Source organism: Convolutriloba macropyga, chromosome 8, assembly GCF_964194025.1.
Source record: "Convolutriloba macropyga chromosome 8, txConMacr16.3, whole genome shotgun sequence".
In the NCBI taxonomy this organism is placed as follows: Eukaryota; Metazoa; Xenacoelomorpha; order Acoela; family Convolutidae; genus Convolutriloba; species Convolutriloba macropyga.
In genome coordinates this window covers 7,743,493-7,766,839 of record NC_134475.1, presented here as the reverse complement: position 1 = coordinate 7,766,839, position 23,347 = coordinate 7,743,493, and the positions used below count along the sequence as shown (strand labels likewise).

General features: G+C 37.3%; 1 protein-coding gene across 3 annotated transcripts in view; it reads left to right on the top strand.

Annotated features, from left to right (window-relative positions):
• LOC142344426 (uncharacterized) overlaps positions 1-23,347 on the top strand; it is a 44,393-nt gene that overhangs the window by 1,206 nt on the left and 19,840 nt on the right. The window contains exons 2-6 of one of the 3 annotated variants that reach the window (XM_075396063.1): positions 516-839; positions 1,435-1,874; positions 2,585-2,722; positions 4,924-5,452; positions 6,288-6,418. In XM_075396063.1, coding sequence (XP_075252178.1) covers positions 516-839; positions 1,435-1,874; positions 2,585-2,722; positions 4,924-5,452; positions 6,288-6,418 — 1,562 coding nt within the window. Of the gene's footprint in view, positions 1-515; positions 840-1,431; positions 1,875-2,584; positions 2,723-4,923; positions 5,453-6,287; positions 6,419-23,347 lie in introns of all 3 variants that reach the window. The other 2 variants (XM_075396061.1, XM_075396062.1) reach the window with 2 other exon arrangements.

Here is a 23,347-nt window from a genome sequence, read left to right as displayed (position 1 = left end):
TTTCTGTTATTTCTCCCACGTCCATCTGCACCCCGCCCTACATATATCATATTTTTTGTATTTCATAAACGTTCATATACAACAGGACTGGCCGGTAGAAATAGAAAAGATCCATTATTGTTTCCAGTACACTTTATACAGTTAGATGCAGCGGGAGGTCAATGGTTCGAACCCCGTTGGGGTCAAGGTTTTTTTTGCACCCATAAAGAAAAATGGATTTAGGCTGCAGACCATGAATTAAATTGCCTCGCCTGTCGTTCAAGAGCAATTCTTCCGACATTTGTTGGTTTATGTTTTTTTCCTGAGGGCTTCAACCTCTATTTTTTGAGGATCTTTACATCGATAAGGACATCGTCTTTTTTGAGGTTCTTGACATCGTTTAAGGCATCGTCTTTGAGATTCTTGTTCGTTGGTTGTTGTAAAAATTGATGTTCTCAATTCTGCTAATATTAATATAATTCTCGACGAATAAATTAAATGCAAGAGCTGACAGATAAGTTGTGTACTGTGTGTTGTATGTGCGATGAGTGACTTCGGCTTCAATGGGAGTAGCAGTGACTCCTCCAGCAGTTCCTCAACTTCCAGGAGATCTTCTGGATCCTCTTTCTTCGACGACCGGAATCTTTCAGATGACTTGGAAGCCCTGGACGATGTGCTTCCCAACGAAACGGAGACACAATTCTACAGCGTGCAAGGTGCAGCTGCTGCCAGAGAAAATGAAGACAACAGCGATGGGGTCCCAAGGCAGCAAGAGACATCTGAAACAAATGTGGCTGGTGTGACTACCTCTGACCCTAATACGCCTGGGAACACTGCGGATGGTGTTCCCGTTAGCAATGGTTAGTAATCTGTGTTCTCGCTGAATTGCAAACGGCAGTAAAGCACCAATACCAGCATCGGATTAGTTTTCTGGTTAACCCAGGATTAAAATGGCGCAGATGACATCCAAGTATCTCTTTACAAAGAGTAGACAAGGTTTTTATGCTACGCTTGAAATTTTTCCTTGACACCGCCTTCGAGGAGAAAACGGATAGAATTATAAACAAGTTATGAAAAAGTTAAAAAAAATTGTTTAAAAAAGTTTCGAGTTGTAAACCTAAAGTAAGATTTGTGGAAAAGCACGGGATGTTTATTGAAGCTCCTAAGGTTTAAGATTTTGGGAAGATAAGAGCATTAATCATAGGCATACGAATAAATAAACCGATCAAATCATCAGTTAGAAATTTTACTCGATGAGAAAAAATATCGCAAAACGATTAATACAATGATGCCATGGATATGTTTTTGTAGACATGTAAACAAAAAGGTGCTTGTAGAAGCTCAGTTGTTGACGCACATGAGCAAACCAGCTTGTGAAGCTGTGCTTTGTATCGACTTGTAAACATTTTCGAGGCCCCACTGTATGTACATGTTATTTCATTTTTTTTGCAGCAGCAGAATCCTCACAACCTCCGCCCACAGAACCCAACCCCGATCCTGAATCATCTGACGACGGCCTTCGATTCCTTCGGGGTCGCCTAACTGGCCGGCGGAAGCGCAAAATGTCCACCGTGAAGGAACCAAATCCATACCAAGCTCCACCTCTTCCTTCTCGAAACTGGAGAGCCTTCAGAGACATCGATCGGTTGAGACGTGGTGTCCTAAGCTGTGAGAGGTACAAAGCAGAGATCCAAAGGTCTCAACATTTCATTCAACGCTGGGATAAAGACTGTGCTTTACATGGCCATCGTGGATGTGTGAATGCGTTGAACTTCAATGATTCAGGAACGTTGCTTGCGAGTGCTGGCGACGATTTAAATGTCATTTTGTGGGATTGGACCAGGCGGAAAGAGAAGTTGAAGTATGAAAGTGGACATCATAGCAATGTATTCCAAGTAGGTTATTTGTGATGATTTTCACTCTATAGGCTTCCATTTTGCGATCAGTTGTTAATTCTCGATGTTGAGTTTGTATTTGTAACTGAATATGACCTCTGAACGTTTTAGTGAACGATTTATTTTAGATATCAATACCCTCTGAGCTTCAATACCCTCATTTGAAAAAAAAGTGGAACCCGTTTTTAGTATATCTACACCCTTACAATACATTAATTGCAACAGGTATTTCCATTCAGTATTAGGTTTTGAAAACAACGATCAGTTCTATTAAACGCATTAGTTTGATAACATATTTTGCGGAAACGAAAATTTTTTATTGCTCTCGAACAAAGTTTGAAGCAATTATTGTAAACATGTGTCTTAATGCAAACTTTTTACTGGGCCATTCTTCTAGAACATTCTTTCGATTCACTTTTGGGTGACTTTTGCACTCTTGCCCTTTTGATTTTGTTGAGTGATTTGAATTGCGTGCATTCAGAAATTAGGTCTGTTACTGAAATAAAACGGATTGTGAGCGACGATCGTGTAGCATAAAGGTTAATGCCTGCGACTCTCCGGAGTGTCGCGGGTTCGCACACGTCCCCTGTCAAAAATTTTGCTCCATAAAAGTTTCTCGAGTCTATGCGCCCTTCTAAATTATTTGCCCCCTGTCGTTCGAGAGCAATTCGTCGGACGTTAGTCGGTTTATATTTTTGTTGTGGTTTTAGGCAAAGTTTCTGCCTCATTGCAATGACACGAGTATAGTGACATGTGCGAGGGATGGACAAGTGAGGCACGGGAGTCTCTCCTCCACAGGACACACTTACACTAACAAACTAGCACAGCACAAGATGTCTGCACACAAAGTTAGTAGTCACATTCTGCTGGAGAAGTTTCTCATAAAATTAATGTTTAAGTAACGAGAAAAAATAATCTTGTAAGCACGATACATCGCCTTTTGCGTTTGGTCTTATTCTTCCTGTCCTTCTTGTTTTGTTAAAAAAGATTTTATTGGTTTCCCATTACGCGATATCGGATTTTCAAACAAAAAAGTATGTTGAGGTCAATCCGAAAATGCATTTCGGGTTGTCCTATATAGGGTACGTAATCATCAATAGAGATCCAAAAAATGTAATTGTCCAAACTGCGTAAGTAACATCAATGTAAATTGCTCTATCTACCGTAATCCAGCAGAAAAAATCGCCGTGTTTTTAGCAGATGATTTTACTACACCATCATGTTAAGTTAATTTTTGTAGATTTTAGATCTCTATTAATGATAACGTCCCTATGTAAGGCAACCTGAAATGTAGTTTCAAGATACATTTTTGTTTCAAAAAACAATCCGATATTTCGTATCATAACAACCTTGCGAGCAACAGAAGAATATAACGGTTTAACTATCTGTTCTGTTTAAGCGCAGGTAACAGAATGAAATCACTCTTAAAACCGAAGTTTCACGCCCTAGCGTAAATCATACTTGAAGAGCAGAAATAATGCTGTAGCTTTTTGGCACCATAGTGTATAATTTTTTAACGCGCCTTCTGACCTTGAAACTTTTTTGTCTTAACAAATTGAGGTTGGCAACTCCTATTTTTAATAGCCGCCCTCATCTTCTCAGCCGGCTATTATAGCGCTCCTATTTTTTTTACAATTCAAAGAATTTGAATTGTATTGGGGCGCTGTCTTTTTTTTAAGGTCTGTCCACACATTTTCATGATTTTTGAAGTCAAATTGGAGTAGTGATTTTGGTCACGCTGAAACAGGAAGAGGAGCGAAAAAGCAAGTGGTTTTGCGGCGTGAAATTTTTTCGCTCTAAATTTAAAGTGGAGTGAGAAAACGGTGTTTGAACAAAAAAAATCGCTTTCTCGCTAGTGGTTTTTTGTTCACATGCGGCAATTTCACTTTGATTTTTACTGTTTTTTCGATTTTTTGGATCGAATTTTTTCTAAATGGTTTTCCAATCCATTCATAGTCCGTTCTAGGTCTAGTTTTCTGTTTAGTCAATGAAAATTCTTTGAACTGTGCGTCAGGACTTGTCCTGTTGTGTTTTTTTTTTACTTCGTCGAATAAAAAAATGTTTCGCTTTACTTCATTTTGCCGCTTTTTCAACATTTTGCGTGAAATCTTTTTGACTTCTCTAGGCTAGTTTCTCTCTTCTTTCATTCTGCTAAAAGTGATTTTGAACATCAGTTGCTCAGCAAAGCAATTCAAAATGAACAGAGTCAGTATAAAAAATTGAAGTCAGAAGTAGAAACGGGATAAACCCATAAAGCCCAATTTTAGATGCCCGCTATTTGAACGTCGTTCCTATAAGTCTTAGTTACCATCTCTAATGCTTATTGGTATTGATAGTAGCCCCTGTAGCCTTTCTCTAAGAAACAGAAGTACGTTATGTTCAACTACGAAATGCCATCAAAATAAATCGGACTTAAAAAATGTTTTTGTACAAAAATCTTTTTTTTTCAATATCTATTCTTTCAATCCCAATCATGCTTATTGGAATCAACGGCGGCTATTTTCCGGCGATCTGCCGGGTATGTTTTGATATTGAGTCCACTAATGAACGTATATCTTTTTTCAATCGTTTCCTTTATTTTGCTCTTTTTTATGTTCTATCTGACTACTATTTTATATCAATCGTCGCGTGAGAGTCTTGCTTGGTAAGGATCTTCAAGTTCATCAATTGAAAATTTAGTAATAATATAGCCCGCGCCGCATTGCTGTTAAAATATAATGGGGTTCTGAATTTTTGACCAAACTTATTGGCCATATATGGATAGATCAATGCAACTTGCTTTGATATCAAACATGAATAGGTCAAAGAAAGAAATAAGTTAAATCGAAACTTAACTCGGTTCAATGAAAATTGATTGATTTTTCCATATTTTACTAGCTTGTTCCCAGGCGAAGTTTATCATATTAATGATATGATATTCTGACCGCCATTTTGTTGCGACAATGATTTTAGTCTCATGTTTGTCTACTCCCGTTGCAAGACATTTTTCCCCATCAAATGTCATGCTAATCTTATAAGTTCCGAGGAAAATGTCCATTGATTGTTCTAGATGGCGGTGATGCGTGATAGTCCCTGCGAGTTTCTCACCTGTGGAGAAGACGGCTACGTATTCCACCTGGACATCAGACAGACTTACAGCAAGAAGCCATTGCCGATTCTAACAGTCAATGACGACAAAGACAGGCCAATTGAGCTCTACGCAATTGACAGCCGGCCTTCTAACGAGAACCAGTTCCTAGTATGCGGCAGGGATCCGAATGTCTTGATATACGATCGCAGGAATCTCAACTCTGGTCCTGTTTGTAAATACAGACCAAAAGGAATCGGAGAAGATGACTATAGAATGAGTATTACATGTGCTGTGTATAGTAAGCTAGGAACCGAAATCGTTGCGTCGTATAGCGATGAAGATATTTACGTTTTTGACGTGGACCATCATCAAATTCCATGTTCTGACGACAGCTGTGATGAAAGCCCATCGAGTTCACAGCACGGTTTAAACGGAAGGAAAGAGAGTAGAGATAGAAGCAACATAGCAGATCCGAAGCATTTTTTCGGACATCGCAATAATCAAACTGGTAAATAGTTACATTAATTAATTCCTTAACTCCGGGGTAATGGAAAGTTTGATGTGTTCATTTCTCGGCAATCCATATGATTAGATGATTAGTGTGACTAAAAGTATAGGTGTGTATCATTAAAGAAAACATATTTCTAATAAGAGCATCCCTGCCCTAAATAGGTGTTATAAAGTAATTAATAGCCGCCCTCATCTTCTCAGCCGGCTATTATAGCGCTCCTATTTTTTTTTTTTTTTACTTCGTCGAATAAAAAAATGTTTCGCTTTACCTCATTTTGCCGCCTTTTCAACATTTTGCGTGAAATCTTTTTGACTTCTCTAGGCTAGTTTCTCTCTTCTCTCATTCTGCTAAAAGTGAATTTGAACATCAGTTGCTCAGCAAAGCAATTCAAAATGAACAGAGTCAGTATAAAAATTGAAGTCAGAGAAACGGGATAAACCCATAAAGCCCAATTTTAGATGCCCGCTATTTGAACGTCGTTCCTATAAGTCTTAGTTACCACCTCTAATGCTTATTGGTGTTGATAGTAGCCCCTGTAGCCTCTCTCTAAGAAACAGAAGTATGTTCAACTACGAAATGCCATCAAAATAAATCGGACTTAAAAAATATTTTTGTACAAAAATCTTTTTTTTCAATATATTCTATTATTTCAATCCCAATCATGCTTATTGGAATCAACGGCGGCTATTTTCCGGCAATCTGCCGGGTATGTTTAAAAGGATCAGTGGTCAAGATTTTTCAAAGCATCAGATTTCGAAGAGTCGTACCTCATCATGTTTTTATTAGTATCTAAAGGCTAGTCACTGATAATTACGTTGACGTTGTGTTTCAGTAAAAGGAGTCAACTTTCTTGGACCGGATTCGGAGTATGTAGTCAGTGGATCTGACGACGGCCACATTTACATCTGGGAAAAAGAAACCCAAAAGATTGTCCAGTGGCTTCCCGGTGACGAAGCTGGAGTTGTAAGTGACAGGCTAAGTTTCACTAAGCTTGGTGATCAAAAATAGGAGTGTAGCAGAAATGAATCTGATTGATTAATACACACCCCGGTTAATGTCAATAATTGCTCTCAAACGAAGTTTGTAGCAATTATATAAGTCCTGTTGGTCCTTTTTTATGCGATTTTTTGCTTGGCTGATTTTTCGTCTGACCCATTTGATTTTCGTTCTCAAAAATGGAATAAACAGCTAGCCCCCAGTGGGCATTAAGTTTTCTTAGAGCCTTTCAGCCCACTAGTCTCCAATTATGCGATTCACAGAAACTGTTTTGGAGACTGATACTTATGGTGTGAAGGGTGTTCTTGGTTCTTAGAGGTTGAATTCCGTTGATTTCTATTATAACTTAGAACAATAATTTTTCCCGGCTGGTCTTTTTGTGAGTTTTGCCTGTTGTTTGGTTAAACATGCGCATTTGATTTCTTAATAAATATATCACCAAAATTTTTCCTGATGTCGCCCAACATAAGTCTGTTGCGCTATCAAATTAATTCAAAATAGTTTTGAGTTGTGCGAATTATGATTAAGAGGGTCAGAAATAACGGACAGCGCTAATCAACTTCAAGATGAATCAAAGTATGGTTAAAGCAATTATATATGGGAAAAATCGAAAATCATATTCAATGGATATTTGAAAAAGTTGGTTATTGTCCTTTTTCAGTATTAAAACAAAGAACTTGAGTTGTTTTTTGCTATTTTTTACAGATGCAAGGCTTATTTTTACAGATCAAAGTGAATTGACTAAACAAAAGGTCGTTGATGTCCATGCCGCGCGTGAATTAAGTTGCCTTTTTGAAAAAGTTTGAAAATTATGAGCAGAGTGTTTTTTGCTCGTACGGTTTTATTAACCAAGGTATTTTATGTCCATGAAATTTTCCGAGCATTCTTCTTGGCTTTTGTCTTCCTGATTATCTAAATTTATCTCGGCGTGCTTTGTATTCAGTAGTTGTTTGGAGTTTTTAAACAATCGTTATAGGCTCAAATTCAAAAGATCTGTGTCTAATTTTTTGTAGTTTTTAATAGCCGCCGTCAGCCTCTCAACGGCTATTATTTAGACGCTCTACTTTTTAGTTCGCTTTACCTTTTGATCACGTTTTTCGTTTTACATAAGTCATGATTTTCGCGCTTGATTTCTGGCTTAACTCACTGTTTCTACTGAATGGATTTTAAATTCATGCACGCATTGAATTACGCAATGTGCATACTGTCAAAGTCAAGAGCAAAATCAAAAGAAACGGGATAAAGCGCGGCTATTAAGTTCATTAGAACGATTGCTAGCTTAAATTAGTATTAAGCTTGATGGTTTTCGGTTTAGAAGCTGAATTAAGTATAGTTTGTGAGTCTATCTGAAATTACACCACAAATTAGAACACTTTTTGACAGGAAAAACAAAATTCGGCAATTTTATATTTCTTCTGTTTCAACCCAATGTGCATCAAGCGCGTCAACGGCGGCTGTTAGCCGGCTATGTTTATGCTTTTGCTTGCAGTTTTTTTGCAAAATCTTTAGATACAAACATGTGTTGCTGCTGATTTTTTTTTCGTTCTAAAGATAATCGGTTCATCTATTTAAAATTAATTTCAAGTCCTTTTATGGAAAGAAATAATAATTAATTGGATGTGTTTTTGGCTTGTTTTATCCGATAGTTCCAATTAACTGCAGAGAGTTCTCGAAATAAGTGTGCCGTTTTGTCACAAATGAAAATTCTATCTGAATACTTCGTTGAACTTAAAACCTTTTTTCATCGAAGAATTTCTTCGCCCTGCCAGTTTTTCTGTATCTCTTATCTTGCCTGTAGTTAATTTTTACAATAAGTGTAACACAAGCTTATCAGATTTATCAAAGCCTTCCTCAAATTTTGAAAGAACAGTTTGGATACAATTCCGAGTTTTATTGGGAATTTTCCCTCTTACTTCATATCGGTTTTTATTGCGCTGCCAACTGCTCTAACTTCAGGGTTAGTAGTATCGTATGTATACAGGAAGATCGGGGGGGGGAGATCCTTTGGAGATCCGTTCGGCAGAGGGGGATCACTGATCCCTTAGGGGAGATCCTTTCGGCAGAGGGGGATCACTAACACCTTAGGGGAGATCTTTTATGTTAAGAAAGTGGTAATTGCGCTACATGTATTTGTCTGGTGGCTTATTGTTGGTATATATACTTCGCGAGTGTGAGGGAAGATCCTTCATGTTAGCGGTATTTTCGCTACATGTATTTGTGTGAATATACTTTGGTTGGGAGTGGTCAATCCTATGAGGTACGATTAGGATTCATTTTGCCAGAATAATATTTGTTGAAAAGGATGGCCAAAACGATAGCAACCATTGATCTAAAAAATATTCATGAAATTTACCTGGAGATAAAGAACAATTATCCAAAATACGGTGAAAGGTTTCTGTATTTTCTAGCTGCTTGCCAATACCTTGACCCTGATATTGATTTCGAGGCAACATTGAAGCTGAGACCGTATGGAGGTCTAATTGGAATTGATAATTCGTCGCTGGACAACTACTTCAAATCGTCCAAAATACTTCGACTTCATGCAATACTCCACGATGCATCAGGTTTTATAGCAGAGTACAGTCGTAAAGGCCCTGGATACTCCTATGTGTTACCTTGTCCAATTACGAACGAGTATTTGGGTCACATCACGGGATTGGCTTTTTGTTTGTTTGTGAAGACGTTCAAAAACAATTTGTTCACTTTGTTGGAATGCTGAAACAAGAAATAGTGATATTGGATTTTGAAGGTTTTCGTTACAAGAAAACTGGTTTTATAATAAAAGAGTTATCGCTTTGTTCAAATAATTATTCGGACACAATTCTTTTTCTTCCGCCAGTTTCCTACAACTCACTTTCCGCTAGTGACAGGAGATCTCATAAGTGGGTTACTAAATTTTTACATGGTTTGTCTTGGAACAGCGGTACTTATCCTTATTGGTTTCTATCACAAATTTTTGTCGCCATTAAACTTCGGTTTCCGTTAGGGAAATTTTATGCCAAAGGGAAAGAGAAAACAGAATCACTCCAAACTCTCTTGCAGAAAGAGGTAATAGATTTGGAAACTCTTCTATGTCCGAAAGTTGAAGATATTAAATCGCCAATTGATAATATTACCTGTGCTCTCCACTCTTTCTACCTACCGGAAAAGCAAAAGAGGAAACATTGTGCTAAAAGGAAAGCACAGCTGTATTTCTATTGGATCTCTCTGCCATCCAATGAGCCGTCGAGTGGAGAAGGCAGCTCCGTCAGTTCTTCAAGTGAATTTATCTCCAAGTTTGACAGTATGCAGTTACATAACGAATGATAATCAGTTCACATTGACTTTTTTAAAAGAAGAGAAAATAGAATCACGGGGACAGAATATTCTGCGAAAACAACAGATTCTCTGCAACACTAAAGAAATTGAGACGCTGAAGAAATATCTTTCATTACTTGAATATTTTCAAATGTATCATGTCGTTACAACAGAAAATGAGAAAACTGAAACTAACCCGTTTACCTACGCCCAAGTGGCCAGCACCAGTTCAAGTACCTCTGGACGATGACAATCTCCCTGATGAAATTAAAATGTTGGTCAGTGAAGGCAACGTAGAGTCTATTGTCTACTATGGAAGTGGTTACGGAATGCAGGCAAACTATAAAGTGACTTACAAAAAAGACGACAAAGACTCTAGATATACTACTTATGAATTCTTTTGGATTGAAAGAGAGACTAATAAAAATGCAATTTAAACTAAAAAACAGAGTGTAAATTCATTTTTGCAAATAACTTATTTTCAAATGAGTGTTAAAGAAGACCAGATAGACTCCGCTAATGTAGGGGGTTTGAATGCTTTAGTTTTTGATGAGGAAAATCATGAGAGGCGTTCGTGGAAGTTTTTTAATTCTCGGCTACCACGTTCCGAAGTCGTCTATTTTACTCAAATTTTGATAATACTTTTTCTTATTGTAGTGTCTTTAACCAAGCTTGTGTTTTCCCAACTTGATTGTGAGGAATCAACATTTTGGTTTTCATTGCTTTCGTGCACAGTTGGCTACGCTTTTCCAAATCCAAAGCTATGAACAAAATAATATCCACTAGCGATAGGCTTTTTATGGCTGTTTGTGGTCCGTCGTGTTCTGGAAAAACAGAACTTATATTCCAAATGTTATTGAGAAACACTTTCTATCCAACCTTTAGTTCTATTTACTTTTTCTGTCAACACGAGCAGCCAAAGTTCAGCACAATAGAGCGTAAAGTGAACATTTTTTTCACTAAGTTTTCTGGATTCGAATTCATTTCTCAGCTGGAAAATTGTCTGCTTGTGTTTGACGATTCGTGTGAAGAAATTTTCAATGACAAAGAATTTTCAAAACTTGCAACTGCGGGACGCCATAGAAATATTAGTGTGATTTATGTTAAGCATAACTTATTTCAACAGAGTAAATGGTCGCGAACGATTGATCTGAACACAACCCATATCATTTTGTTCAAATCACCTAGAGACATACAGCAGATCACCTATGTCGGAAAACAGTTGAACAATACAATTTTTTTGACGGAAAGCTATGAATTTGCAACAAAACAACCTTTTGGACACTTACTCATTGACTTAGATCCAAAAACATCAGACTCCTTGCGTTATTGTTCAAATATTGTACAACCAGGTCCAACAATTTTTTATCTACCGTCCTCCAAGGCGGTTATCACTACTTTGACAGATGAGAGAGAAAGAGTTATGTATGCTAAAGCAAATGCTCGAGCTGCCCGAGAGCAATTTCAGAAAGTTCCTCAAACAAGCACCAAATAGCTTTATAAACTTTCTCTGTGAGTGTTTGCTCAATGTGATCAATGGCAACGTTCCAGTGAACAGGCAGTTACTTAAAAATCAGGAGAAATCATTTCAACAAATATTATCAAAGAAAACAAGTTTGGAGAAAAAGCGAAACGTTTTAGCCAAAAAACCAGAACTCATTCGAGCGTTGGGATTGTCGTGCTATATTTACTTGAAGGCAGAATAATGCATGCAGAAGAGTTTGTTTTGATCCCTAAAAGAATGTTCATTTCAAAAAACCCAACCAAGGAAGAAATATTTGATAATCCAATGTATCAGCAAAAAGCAACTCAGTTAGCACTCCTACAGAGGACTAATCCCAATTTTGAACGAAATAATGAGAAAAAAGTACAAGATGCGGACACTAACACTGATTGGTCGATCAAGAGAACAAAGAGTAGCGGTGATGTGACAAGTGATGCAGACGATGTAAGAAGCGAATCGTTTTTTAGCGATGACAGTGAAATAGAGCCAATAGTGAAAAAAAGGAGGGATTCAGCATTCGACTCAATAATGCTAGAACTGAAACTAGTGGATGAAAACAAAACAAAAAGAGCTGCAATTATCCTAAATAAAATTTTCAATTCAAATAATGTTTCTATTAGTGAAGAGACCAACATTCTGCACATTAACGATGAGCCTCAAGGAGTAGATGTAACAAGCTTTTTGTACAATTTACAACAACCCACAAAAAAAATTGACTTGTCAAAGTATACCAAAATCTTGAGTGAACTTGATATATCAGCTGACTTGGTTTATAATACTCACGCAAAATAAGTTGTAGATCAGTTTTACAGTGAAGATGAAAAGGAAACTGTATCCAAACAACTAAAGCAAAAAACAAAAAAAAGAGCAGGAAGGAAGACGATCTGAACCAACGAAGAAACATGCAAAGCCAAGAGTCGATGAAAGTAAAGAGAAGACAGCGGAAGAGGCGCGTAGAAAAGACTGGGATATCTATTGACGATGTGCGAAAACTTGACAAGCTCTATTTAAACGGTCCTGCGTCATTTGGAAGCGCAGAGATTGCAAAATTTGAGTAAATTATCAATGAAGAAAATTAAAATGTATCTGGAAACGAAACCATCTTTTAACAAATACCGATCACGTCGCCTCAGGTTTCCAAGGCTTAAAGTTGTTGTTAACGACATAAATGAGATCTGGTCCGTAGATCTAGCATATGTTGATAAACTTGCAAAATACAACGGTGGTGTAAAATATCTGCTTGTGGCTGTTGACTGTTTGTCAAGATATCTCAGGCTTGAGCCACTGAAAACAAAATATGCCACGGAGACAGCACAGGTCTTCAAAAAGATGATCAAGCATAAACAACCTGAGAAAGTTTGGGTTGATGATGGTACAGAGTTCCTAGGTGCATTCAAAGCCCTATGCACAGAACGCGGAATTCATTTATACAGTACATTCAGTGAGAAAAAGTCTGCTTTTGCGGAAAGAAATATACGCTCTTTGAAAAATATAATCTACAGATATTTAGAAGAAAAGTGGACTTATTCATATCTAGACAAATTGGATGCGTTTGTTAAAATCAATTCTAGAGTAAATCGAACGATAAAGCTCGCTCCGAACAAAGTCACGAAGAAAGACGTTCCAAGGCTTGTGTCCTTGACTGCAAATACAACAAATGCTCAAAAACCCAAATTCTATATTGGTGATTTTGTGCGCATAGTGAAAAAAGAGCAGACTTTCGGGAAGGGCTACAAACGTTCATTTACTGACGAGATATTTGAAATCGCATCTATCCCGACATTGCATCCTCCCACGTATTCTCTTATTGATGCGGATGAAGAAGTTATCCAGGGTAAATTCTATCAACCCGAACTTCAACTAGTACGAGAGTCTCCTCTAAAAAATGGGAAGTAAACGATTCGAAGACGAGTTTACGGTACATGTTATTTCTAGCGCTTCGATGGAGATCTTTGATCAAAACACACTAGCTTCGTTCAGAAATTTTTTCAACGATGAAATTCAACTATCTGGCGACTGGAGGGTAGCTCTAAGCGAAATTATTTTTCCGACCAAAATTCAGCATGTGGTGAATGGGGATTTGATAGCATATAGTCTTAAGGGTTACGAGGAGTCACAAAGAATCTCATCTGATGCCAATGTCATTTCTCGACCTTACAGTGGAGAAAAAATCTCTTTCATGACTGGAAACTTTGAAACTGTTGCTCAACTTTTATTTACTATCAAGCGAACAGTTGGACTACCTAATTTTTCGTTTCGTGAAATCAAGAGTACTGGAAAATACGAAATACTTTTTGGTAAAAATGAGGGAATCACTTTTCCTAGTGAAGAAATACCCAGTATTGTGGGTTTTACAGGAATTCCAGATAAACATGGTGTACATATTGGGTACAAAATGAATACAGCTACATCAAATAAATTAATGAAGAGCGATGAGACAAAAGCTTTTTATGGAGAGTTCCCTGCTGATCTGTGCGCGGGAAAGCACTTAATATTCATATACACAAACATTATCGAGTATCAATATGTTGGTGATGCTAAGGCGCCTTTATTACGTGTCATTGATTCAAAACAACGTCTGAAAAACGGTAGCGTGTGTGAACTTGAACCAACACATAGAATAGTTTTTTCAAATTTGGACTATAAAAAACTACTTTCAAATACGATTCAATCAATTTCCATAGAGTTACGTACCGGAACAGGTCAATTAGTCCCCTTTTCAGGAACCGGTAAAGTAATATTGACGTTACAGTTCAAAAAATTTGGTGATTAAAACAATGGAATCGTACTATACCAATCAAGCATCTTCGTTGCCTTATTTTTCTGGACACTATAGACAAAGAGGAAGTGGCTTTGGAGCTTTAGCAAGTGGCATAGGTCGAATCGCCTTACCGCTTGCACGAAAATTCATTCTACCCGCAGCAACGTGTCGGAAAAGAACTTCTATTACAAAGTGTGCCAGAGTTAGTGGATGTTGTCAGCAAAAAAAAATCCGCAAAGCAGGCGTTGAAAAACACTATTTCGAACACAGTTAAAAAGCAAACAGGAGGCTCATTAGCATTGCGAATGAGACGACAAAACCGAATGAATCGGAGACGGTCTAAACGATCTGGCTCAAAAGCTAGAAAAAGTACTAATGTGAGAAAGACAGTCATTTCAAAAAATAAACAGCCAAAAAGAAGTCGGTCGGATTTCTTCGCTAGAGTTAAAGATGATCGGTAATATGTTACCAACAGAGGCAACACATAGTTCCCTGGATTTGTTTGAAAAACCAGCGCTTCTTGTAACTTTTGATGGTAGTTTTTGTCAAAAAGTAGGGCCAGTGTACAGCCCTAACGGACCCATGCTCGAATTTGAGGTGGCTGGAGACAGAAATAATTTTATTGACCTACAAAAAATTTTCCTGGAAATCAAATGCAAGATAGTTTAAGGTTCTGAAGCCGATTTGAAATATGACGCTGGAGCTGCAGCAGACGTCACCAAAACAGACGCCCCTTACTTCTGCAATAATGTTTTACATTCGCTCTTTTCTGACTGTACAGTATCTGCCAACGGATTAAAAATTTCAAATGCAAATGGAAATTATGCTCACAAAAGTTTCATTGAAACTGAATTTTCTCATAACAAAGATGCTAAAGCTACTTGGTTGGCATGTCAAGGTTATTCCTACGAAGAGAACCCCGGAGCAATTCTGGCAGCTGAAGTTAACAGACGAAAAACTTTGGTTAGACAATCTGCCGAATGTACTTATGGAAAATAGCTGTAGATTTTTTTACTTGCGATCGACATCTTTTGAGTGGTGTGACGCTGCGAATTTCTTTTCGACGATCAATAGATGATTTTGTCACAATTTCCGACGATGCTGCAAAATCCTACAAAGTAAAAATTATAGAAGCTAATTTGTATGTAAGAAAAATGACGTTGAACGATGACGTGGTTTCTGCAATTGAAAAAACTTTACTATCAAGTCCAGCGTCCTATCCGTATTTGGAGACCATAACTGAAACGTTTCTTGCTTCTACTGGCTTGCAAAGCTGGAAACAAGAAGATGTTTTCAGCAGGGAGCCAATTCGACGTCTAGCTATATGCCTTAACACAAATGAAGCGTTTTTAGGAAGCAAACAACTCAATCCTTTCCACTTTCGTAAATTCAATCTGGAGCAGATTTGTATTTACTGAAATGGACTTCCTGTTGCTGACAGTCCAATAAATACAACTGATGACAAACGCTTATATTTCAACACAATGTCAGACTTAGCCTATATTGACAATGGTCATGGAATTAAATTGTCTGAGTACCCGAGCCATTTTATTATGGTGTTTGATCTCACAAGCACTCAGCAGGCGTCGCATGATTTTATTCACCCTGAACTCACCAATTGTTCAATTTCAATAGAACTCAAGTTTTCAGTTGCCTTGCCAAGTAATATAGAAATTTTCATAATTGGTGAGAAAGCGAGCACTATTTTCATCGATTCGGCTCGGAAAGTTTCTAAAAATCATATTCTGACAAACTAATGGATGAAGACGAAATAAACAGCCTGATTCAAGCATGTAAACTTCTAAAGTACAAATTTTGTGGTGTCTTTGCAGCTGATAATTTTCCCTTGAAATTATCACAGAACAGATTCATTATTGTGAATGTATCCAGCTCTGATTCTATTGGAACACATTGGACACTTTTGTGTAGGAAGAATGGCAATTACATTTTCGCTGATCCGCTTGGCAGAAATTAACATCATACAAATGTTTGTACAACAGACTGGCCTCTGCTGCTCTTGATATTCAACACGTGTATGAATTGCTTAGAAATCAACCTATACAAACACAAAACTCTATATTGTGTGGCTTGTTTTGTAATTATGTTGCTCATTACATTTATAACAACACAGAAATTGTAAAAATGAGTGATGTTGATTTGATTCGATTTGCGCTTCATATGATGCTCTAACTAACTCTACTAAAACTCTGCTTAGTTGAATAAAGTTTTTTTTTCAAAATTTTATTTTCTCTTCATACACTATGCGTACAAACAAAACATCAGTATCAACAAGCAAATTACCATATCCGCTCAAAAAAATGTCCATTATTTGGCAGAAAGCACCTGAGTGTGGCCCAGACAAGATATTTTGAAATCTCTTTAGAGATTCACTTGCAAAGCTATCAGTTTGAGTTTGTTGGTTATTGGACTTTGTAATACAATTTTGCAATGACTTTTGATGGAGTTGAAACTGTACGCTGCTTCCTTGCTGTAGTCGTCGTCGATTGTCTTCATTCAACGTCACGTTGCCGTTGTTGTTGACTTTTTGATTAGCAGCTACGTTAGAGAAGTTTGGCAACAGTTTCTGAATTGAGTGGGAATCTATGCTCAAATTTTTGTTGTATTCAACCGCCAAAACAAGCTTTTGAAAAATTTCTCCATTCAGCTCTAGGGTATTTGAATTGGCAAACAAAATCTTAAATGTTGTGTAGAGACAAGGCACTGTATAGCTTTTTCTAATTTTTGATTTGTCTGAAGACTTTGTCACGTCTGATGTATCCACCAAAACACGGTAATGATTAGTTTTCAAAGTGCAAAAGGGGTTTTCAAAATGAACACACACAGCATAATTTTTTACACCATTCAACTCCGGTTTTTCATCGCAAACTGAAAATTTGAACGCCTTCTGAAATTGTTTGAAGAAACCCGGCGATCGTTCAAACATTGCTTCAACCATTTTGATTAATCTGTGGAAGCAGCCGAGGATGAGGACGCTGATTCGTATCCAGAATCTTTTTCTGCTAGTTTAGGTTTTTTAGCCACCGGTTTTTTAGTAACCGAAGTATCTTTTTTCCCTTCTGACACTGGCACCGAGTTTCGTATCCTGCCACTTTTTTTCATAAGTTTATCAAATTCCTCTGTTGTAAGGGATATTCTCTGTTCAAATTCGTATTCATTGTCTTTTCTCTTAAAAAGTTTCAAAAAGACATACGTCCCGGTGTTTTCATAGGTTTTGAGAGTAGCTCTTATCAACCTCTTTTCTGTTTTGGATATATCGAAATAGCAATCACCGTACTCTTTGTCTTTGCTTGCAGTGAAAGGCATTTGTGCCAAATTAGCTTGGAAGTTTTTGTTGTAGAACGTAGTCAACTGTTAGCGAAAGGTTAAATTATTCAAATGTTAACTATTCATTCCAAAACGGTACTGATAAGGGTGTTTCAAGTGATTTACATATATCACATGTCTTCAGAGGCCCATGTATTTCCCATATAATTTATATATCGCGGAGTTATATTTAGATCAACAAGAGGTATTTCTTGGCATTGCCTTGATAACCCACACACATACACAAATACACACTGGTAATAGTCCCTAACACCATGAGTTTCAAAGAAACTAACTGATAAGAGGGGAATAATACGTGTTAGGTGTGATAATTCCCTCGTAACAAGGAACCAAAGTGGTTTCAATTACAAGCAACGTGCTCCCCACCTCAGGCGCGCGGCATGCGTGGGTTACACGTGTGTGGTCTACTTATCCAACTTGGTCCAAATTAATGAAAAACACCTGGCGTTCAACTAAAATTTTGTAAATACATGTGCAGTTTTAAGGCGTGTGCCTAATTCTGTTATAAACAAAGTAGTAAAGCACATATGTTTTCAATCAAAATTCCGGGCCAAAATAGTTGACCTTTGGTTGTGCCGGGGGCAGATAAGAGAACTGCCACTGGACTCACATTGTTAACTCGCATAAACTACTTGGGGGTAAATTCCCCGCTACATTTTATTTAATTTCGGTTCCGAAACAGCAACTCTTTAACTTTGTTGAAAGTCCACTGACTGAGTAGAAGTCAAATTTTGTGAACAAGTATCCTTGCGCTTAAAATACCTTCACAACTTTTTCTTGTTCAATTATCAAAAACATTCAATTTGCTTATCTTCTCTTCAAAGCATTCCAAAATGCTTTAAAACATTATTATCTCTTCAAAATTCTTCAAACGCAGAAAATGTCTTTCCATATCCTAAGCGACCAAAACAATGTCTGGGAGCGAACAATTGTGTACCAAACCTTTTACGAAAACTTTGTGGTTTTTATCCAACAAAAAAGGACAAACGAGAAAGAGGAGAATTGGACAACGCTTGAACACTTTATGATACCTAAAATCTTCATTAACTTCATTGCAAGCTTGCCGGACAAAAAGGAGAGTGAAGATTGCGGTGGAACCTTTATCACTTCAGGCGGGTTCGTTCCACCTTTGTCGTTAACGCATCCTCTTTACCCGTATGACATTGTGACGCTGCCAAAAGAAACTCGAACTATTCTATACAAATACGATTGTGACTGCGTGCCCTTTTTCGAAAACCAGTTGGGAGTAGTTCGGGCCTGCAATGACCTAGCCGATTTGTGAGGCCTTCCACATTCTCCCGAGTCACCACCACCAGCACCAGGATGTGTTTCAACGCCAACTTCTGATCCTAGTGCCACTGTGACTCCGGAGAGCTCACCGTCTCTGTTTTCACCCGTTACAGAGGAGAAACTTGCATGGAATTTTGGCTCACTACCAACTGCAAGTCAATTGATGCAGAATTTGTCTGCGACCGACTTCAGAACACCGTCTGGCTCGACGACACCAACAACAATTTTAGAGACCGGTGCAAGCTTGGTTGCAACAACAACAACAACAACACCCGACAACTCCGAGACGCCAAAAGTCACTCTCGCGCCAAGAAAAAGAAGGTCCATTGGACCTTGTGAAAAACTCTTTGATTAGAATTTCTGAAAGGAAACCTAAACTCTCAGTTTGATTGTGTGAAGAATTGCTTTTTGGAGTAATCAAAAATTGTGTTTTATAAAAATGTTGAGTCAATTTCTTTGATTTATTTGTTTCGATTTTGTAAAGGAGATTAAATATTTTTTGTGTATAAAATAAAAATTTAGTATTATTAGTTTGGTTTTTGAAAATAGAAAAAAAATTCGAAGGACTAAAGACAAACTGAAATTTTTTTTTCGAAAACCTGTAAAAGTGACTAAATTCGACAAATGAAGAAACATGTATAAACATGGTTTTATAGAGCAAAATATCGTCTACAAAATAGGACTTGAACAACTCTATTGAGAGGTGGAGTCTTTGCCCATTTTCCAACCATTTTTCAAACAAATTGCTCGAAAAATTGGAAAATTTTTGAAGAAAAACGAAAAAAAAACAATGAAAACGAAAAAGTTGGATAATTTTGTAAGGAGACATTTTGCTAAATTTTACTAAATTTTTACATGGTTTGTCTTGGAACAGCGGTACTTATCCTTATTGGTTTCTATCACAAATTTTTGTCGCCATTAAACTTCGGTTTCCGTTAGGGAAATTTTATGCCAAAGGGAAAGAGAAAACAGAATCACTCCAAACTCTCTTGCAGAAAGAGGTAATAGATTTGGAAACTCTTCTATGTCCGAAAGTTGAAGATATTAAATCGCCAATTGATAATATTACCTGTGCTCTCCACTCTTTCTACCTACCGGAAAAGCAAAAGAGGAAACATTGTGCTAAAAGGAAAGCACAGCTGTATTTCTATTGGATCTCTCTGCCATCCAATGAGCCGTCGAGTGGAGAAGGCAGCTCCGTCAGTTCTTCAAGTGAATTTATCTCCAAGTTTGACAGTATGCAGTTACATAACGAATGATAATCAGTTCACATTGACTTTTTTAAAAGAAGAGAAAATAGAATCACGGGGACAGAATATTCTGCGAAAACAACAGATTCTCTGCAACACTAAAGAAATTGAGACGCTGAAGAAATATCTTTCATTACTTGAATATTTTCAAATGTATCATGTCGTTACAACAGAAAATGAGAAAACTGAAACTAACCCGTTTACCTACGCCCAAGTGGCCAGCACCAGTTCAAGTACCTCTGGACGATGACAATCTCCCTGATGAAATTAAAATGTTGGTCAGTGAAGGCAACGTAGAGTCTATTGTCTACTATGGAAGTGGTTACGGAATGCAGGCAAACTATAAAGTGACTTACAAAAAAGACGACAAAGACTCTAGATATACTACTTATGAATTCTTTTGGATTGAAAGAGAGACTAATAAAAATGCAATTTAAACTAAAAAACAGAGTGTAAATTCATTTTTGCAAATAACTTATTTTCAAATGAGTGTTAAAGAAGACCAGATAGACTCCGCTAATGTAGGGGGTTTGAATGCTTTAGTTTTTGATGAGGAAAATCATGAGAGGCGTTCGTGGAAGTTTTTTAATTCTCGGCTACCACGTTCCGAAGTCGTCTATTTTACTCAAATTTTGATAATACTTTTTCTTATTGTAGTGTCTTTAACCAAGCTTGTGTTTTCCCAACTTGATTGTGAGGAATCAACATTTTGGTTTTCATTGCTTTCGTGCACAGTTGGCTACGCTTTTCCAAATCCAAAGCTATGAACAAAATAATATCCACTAGCGATAGGCTTTTTATGGCTGTTTGTGGTCCGTCGTGTTCTGGAAAAACAGAACTTATATTCCAAATGTTATTGAGAAACACTTTCTATCCAACCTTTAGTTCTATTTACTTTTTCTGTCAACACGAGCAGCCAAAGTTCAGCACAATAGAGCGTAAAGTGAACATTTTTTTCACTAAGTTTTCTGGATTCGAATTCATTTCTCAGCTGGAAAATTGTCTGCTTGTGTTTGACGATTCGTGTGAAGAAATTTTCAATGACAAAGAATTTTCAAAACTTGCAACTGCGGGACGCCATAGAAATATTAGTGTGATTTATGTTAAGCATAACTTATTTCAACAGAGTAAATGGTCGCGAACGATTGATCTGAACACAACCCATATCATTTTGTTCAAATCACCTAGAGACATACAGCAGATCACCTATGTCGGAAAACAGTTGAACAATACAATTTTTTTGACGGAAAGCTATGAATTTGCAACAAAACAACCTTTTGGACACTTACTCATTGACTTAGATCCAAAAACATCAGACTCCTTGCGTTATTGTTCAAATATTGTACAACCAGGTCCAACAATTTTTTATCTACCGTCCTCCAAGGCGGTTATCACTACTTTGACAGATGAGAGAGAAAGAGTTATGTATGCTAAAGCAAATGCTCGAGCTGCCCGAGAGCAATTTCAGAAAGTTCCTCAAACAAGCACCAAATAGCTTTATAAACTTTCTCTGTGAGTGTTTGCTCAATGTGATCAATGGCAACGTTCCAGTGAACAGGCAGTTACTTAAAAATCAGGAGAAATCATTTCAACAAATATTATCAAAGAAAACAAGTTTGGAGAAAAAGCGAAACGTTTTAGCCAAAAAACCAGAACTCATTCGAGCGTTGGGATTGTCGTGCTATATTTACTTGAAGGCAGAATAATGCATGCAGAAGAGTTTGTTTTGATCCCTAAAAGAATGTTCATTTCAAAAAACCCAACCAAGGAAGAAATATTTGATAATCCAATGTATCAGCAAAAAGCAACTCAGTTAGCACTCCTACAGAGGACTAATCCCAATTTTGAACGAAATAATGAGAAAAAAGTACAAGATGCGGACACTAACACTGATTGGTCGATCAAGAGAACAAAGAGTAGCGGTGATGTGACAAGTGATGCAGACGATGTAAGAAGCGAATCGTTTTTTAGCGATGACAGTGAAATAGAGCCAATAGTGAAAAAAAGGAGGGATTCAGCATTCGACTCAATAATGCTAGAACTGAAACTAGTGGATGAAAACAAAACAAAAAGAGCTGCAATTATCCTAAATAAAATTTTCAATTCAAATAATGTTTCTATTAGTGAAGAGACCAACATTCTGCACATTAACGATGAGCCTCAAGGAGTAGATGTAACAAGCTTTTTGTACAATTTACAACAACCCACAAAAAAAATTGACTTGTCAAAGTATACCAAAATCTTGAGTGAACTTGATATATCAGCTGACTTGGTTTATAATACTCACGCAAAATAAGTTGTAGATCAGTTTTACAGTGAAGATGAAAAGGAAACTGTATCCAAACAACTAAAGCAAAAAACAAAAAAAAGAGCAGGAAGGAAGACGATCTGAACCAACGAAGAAACATGCAAAGCCAAGAGTCGATGAAAGTAAAGAGAAGACAGCGGAAGAGGCGCGTAGAAAAGACTGGGATATCTATTGACGATGTGCGAAAACTTGACAAGCTCTATTTAAACGGTCCTGCGTCATTTGGAAGCGCAGAGATTGCAAAATTTGAGTAAATTATCAATGAAGAAAATTAAAATGTATCTGGAAACGAAACCATCTTTTAACAAATACCGATCACGTCGCCTCAGGTTTCCAAGGCTTAAAGTTGTTGTTAACGACATAAATGAGATCTGGTCCGTAGATCTAGCATATGTTGATAAACTTGCAAAATACAACGGTGGTGTAAAATATCTGCTTGTGGCTGTTGACTGTTTGTCAAGATATCTCAGGCTTGAGCCACTGAAAACAAAATATGCCACGGAGACAGCACAGGTCTTCAAAAAGATGATCAAGCATAAACAACCTGAGAAAGTTTGGGTTGATGATGGTACAGAGTTCCTAGGTGCATTCAAAGCCCTATGCACAGAACGCGGAATTCATTTATACAGTACATTCAGTGAGAAAAAGTCTGCTTTTGCGGAAAGAAATATACGCTCTTTGAAAAATATAATCTACAGATATTTAGAAGAAAAGTGGACTTATTCATATCTAGACAAATTGGATGCGTTTGTTAAAATCAATTCTAGAGTAAATCGAACGATAAAGCTCGCTCCGAACAAAGTCACGAAGAAAGACGTTCCAAGGCTTGTGTCCTTGACTGCAAATACAACAAATGCTCAAAAACCCAAATTCTATATTGGTGATTTTGTGCGCATAGTGAAAAAAGAGCAGACTTTCGGGAAGGGCTACAAACGTTCATTTACTGACGAGATATTTGAAATCGCATCTATCCCGACATTGCATCCTCCCACGTATTCTCTTATTGATGCGGATGAAGAAGTTATCCAGGGTAAATTCTATCAACCCGAACTTCAACTAGTACGAGAGTCTCCTCTAAAAAATGGGAAGTAAACGATTCGAAGACGAGTTTACGGTACATGTTATTTCTAGCGCTTCGATG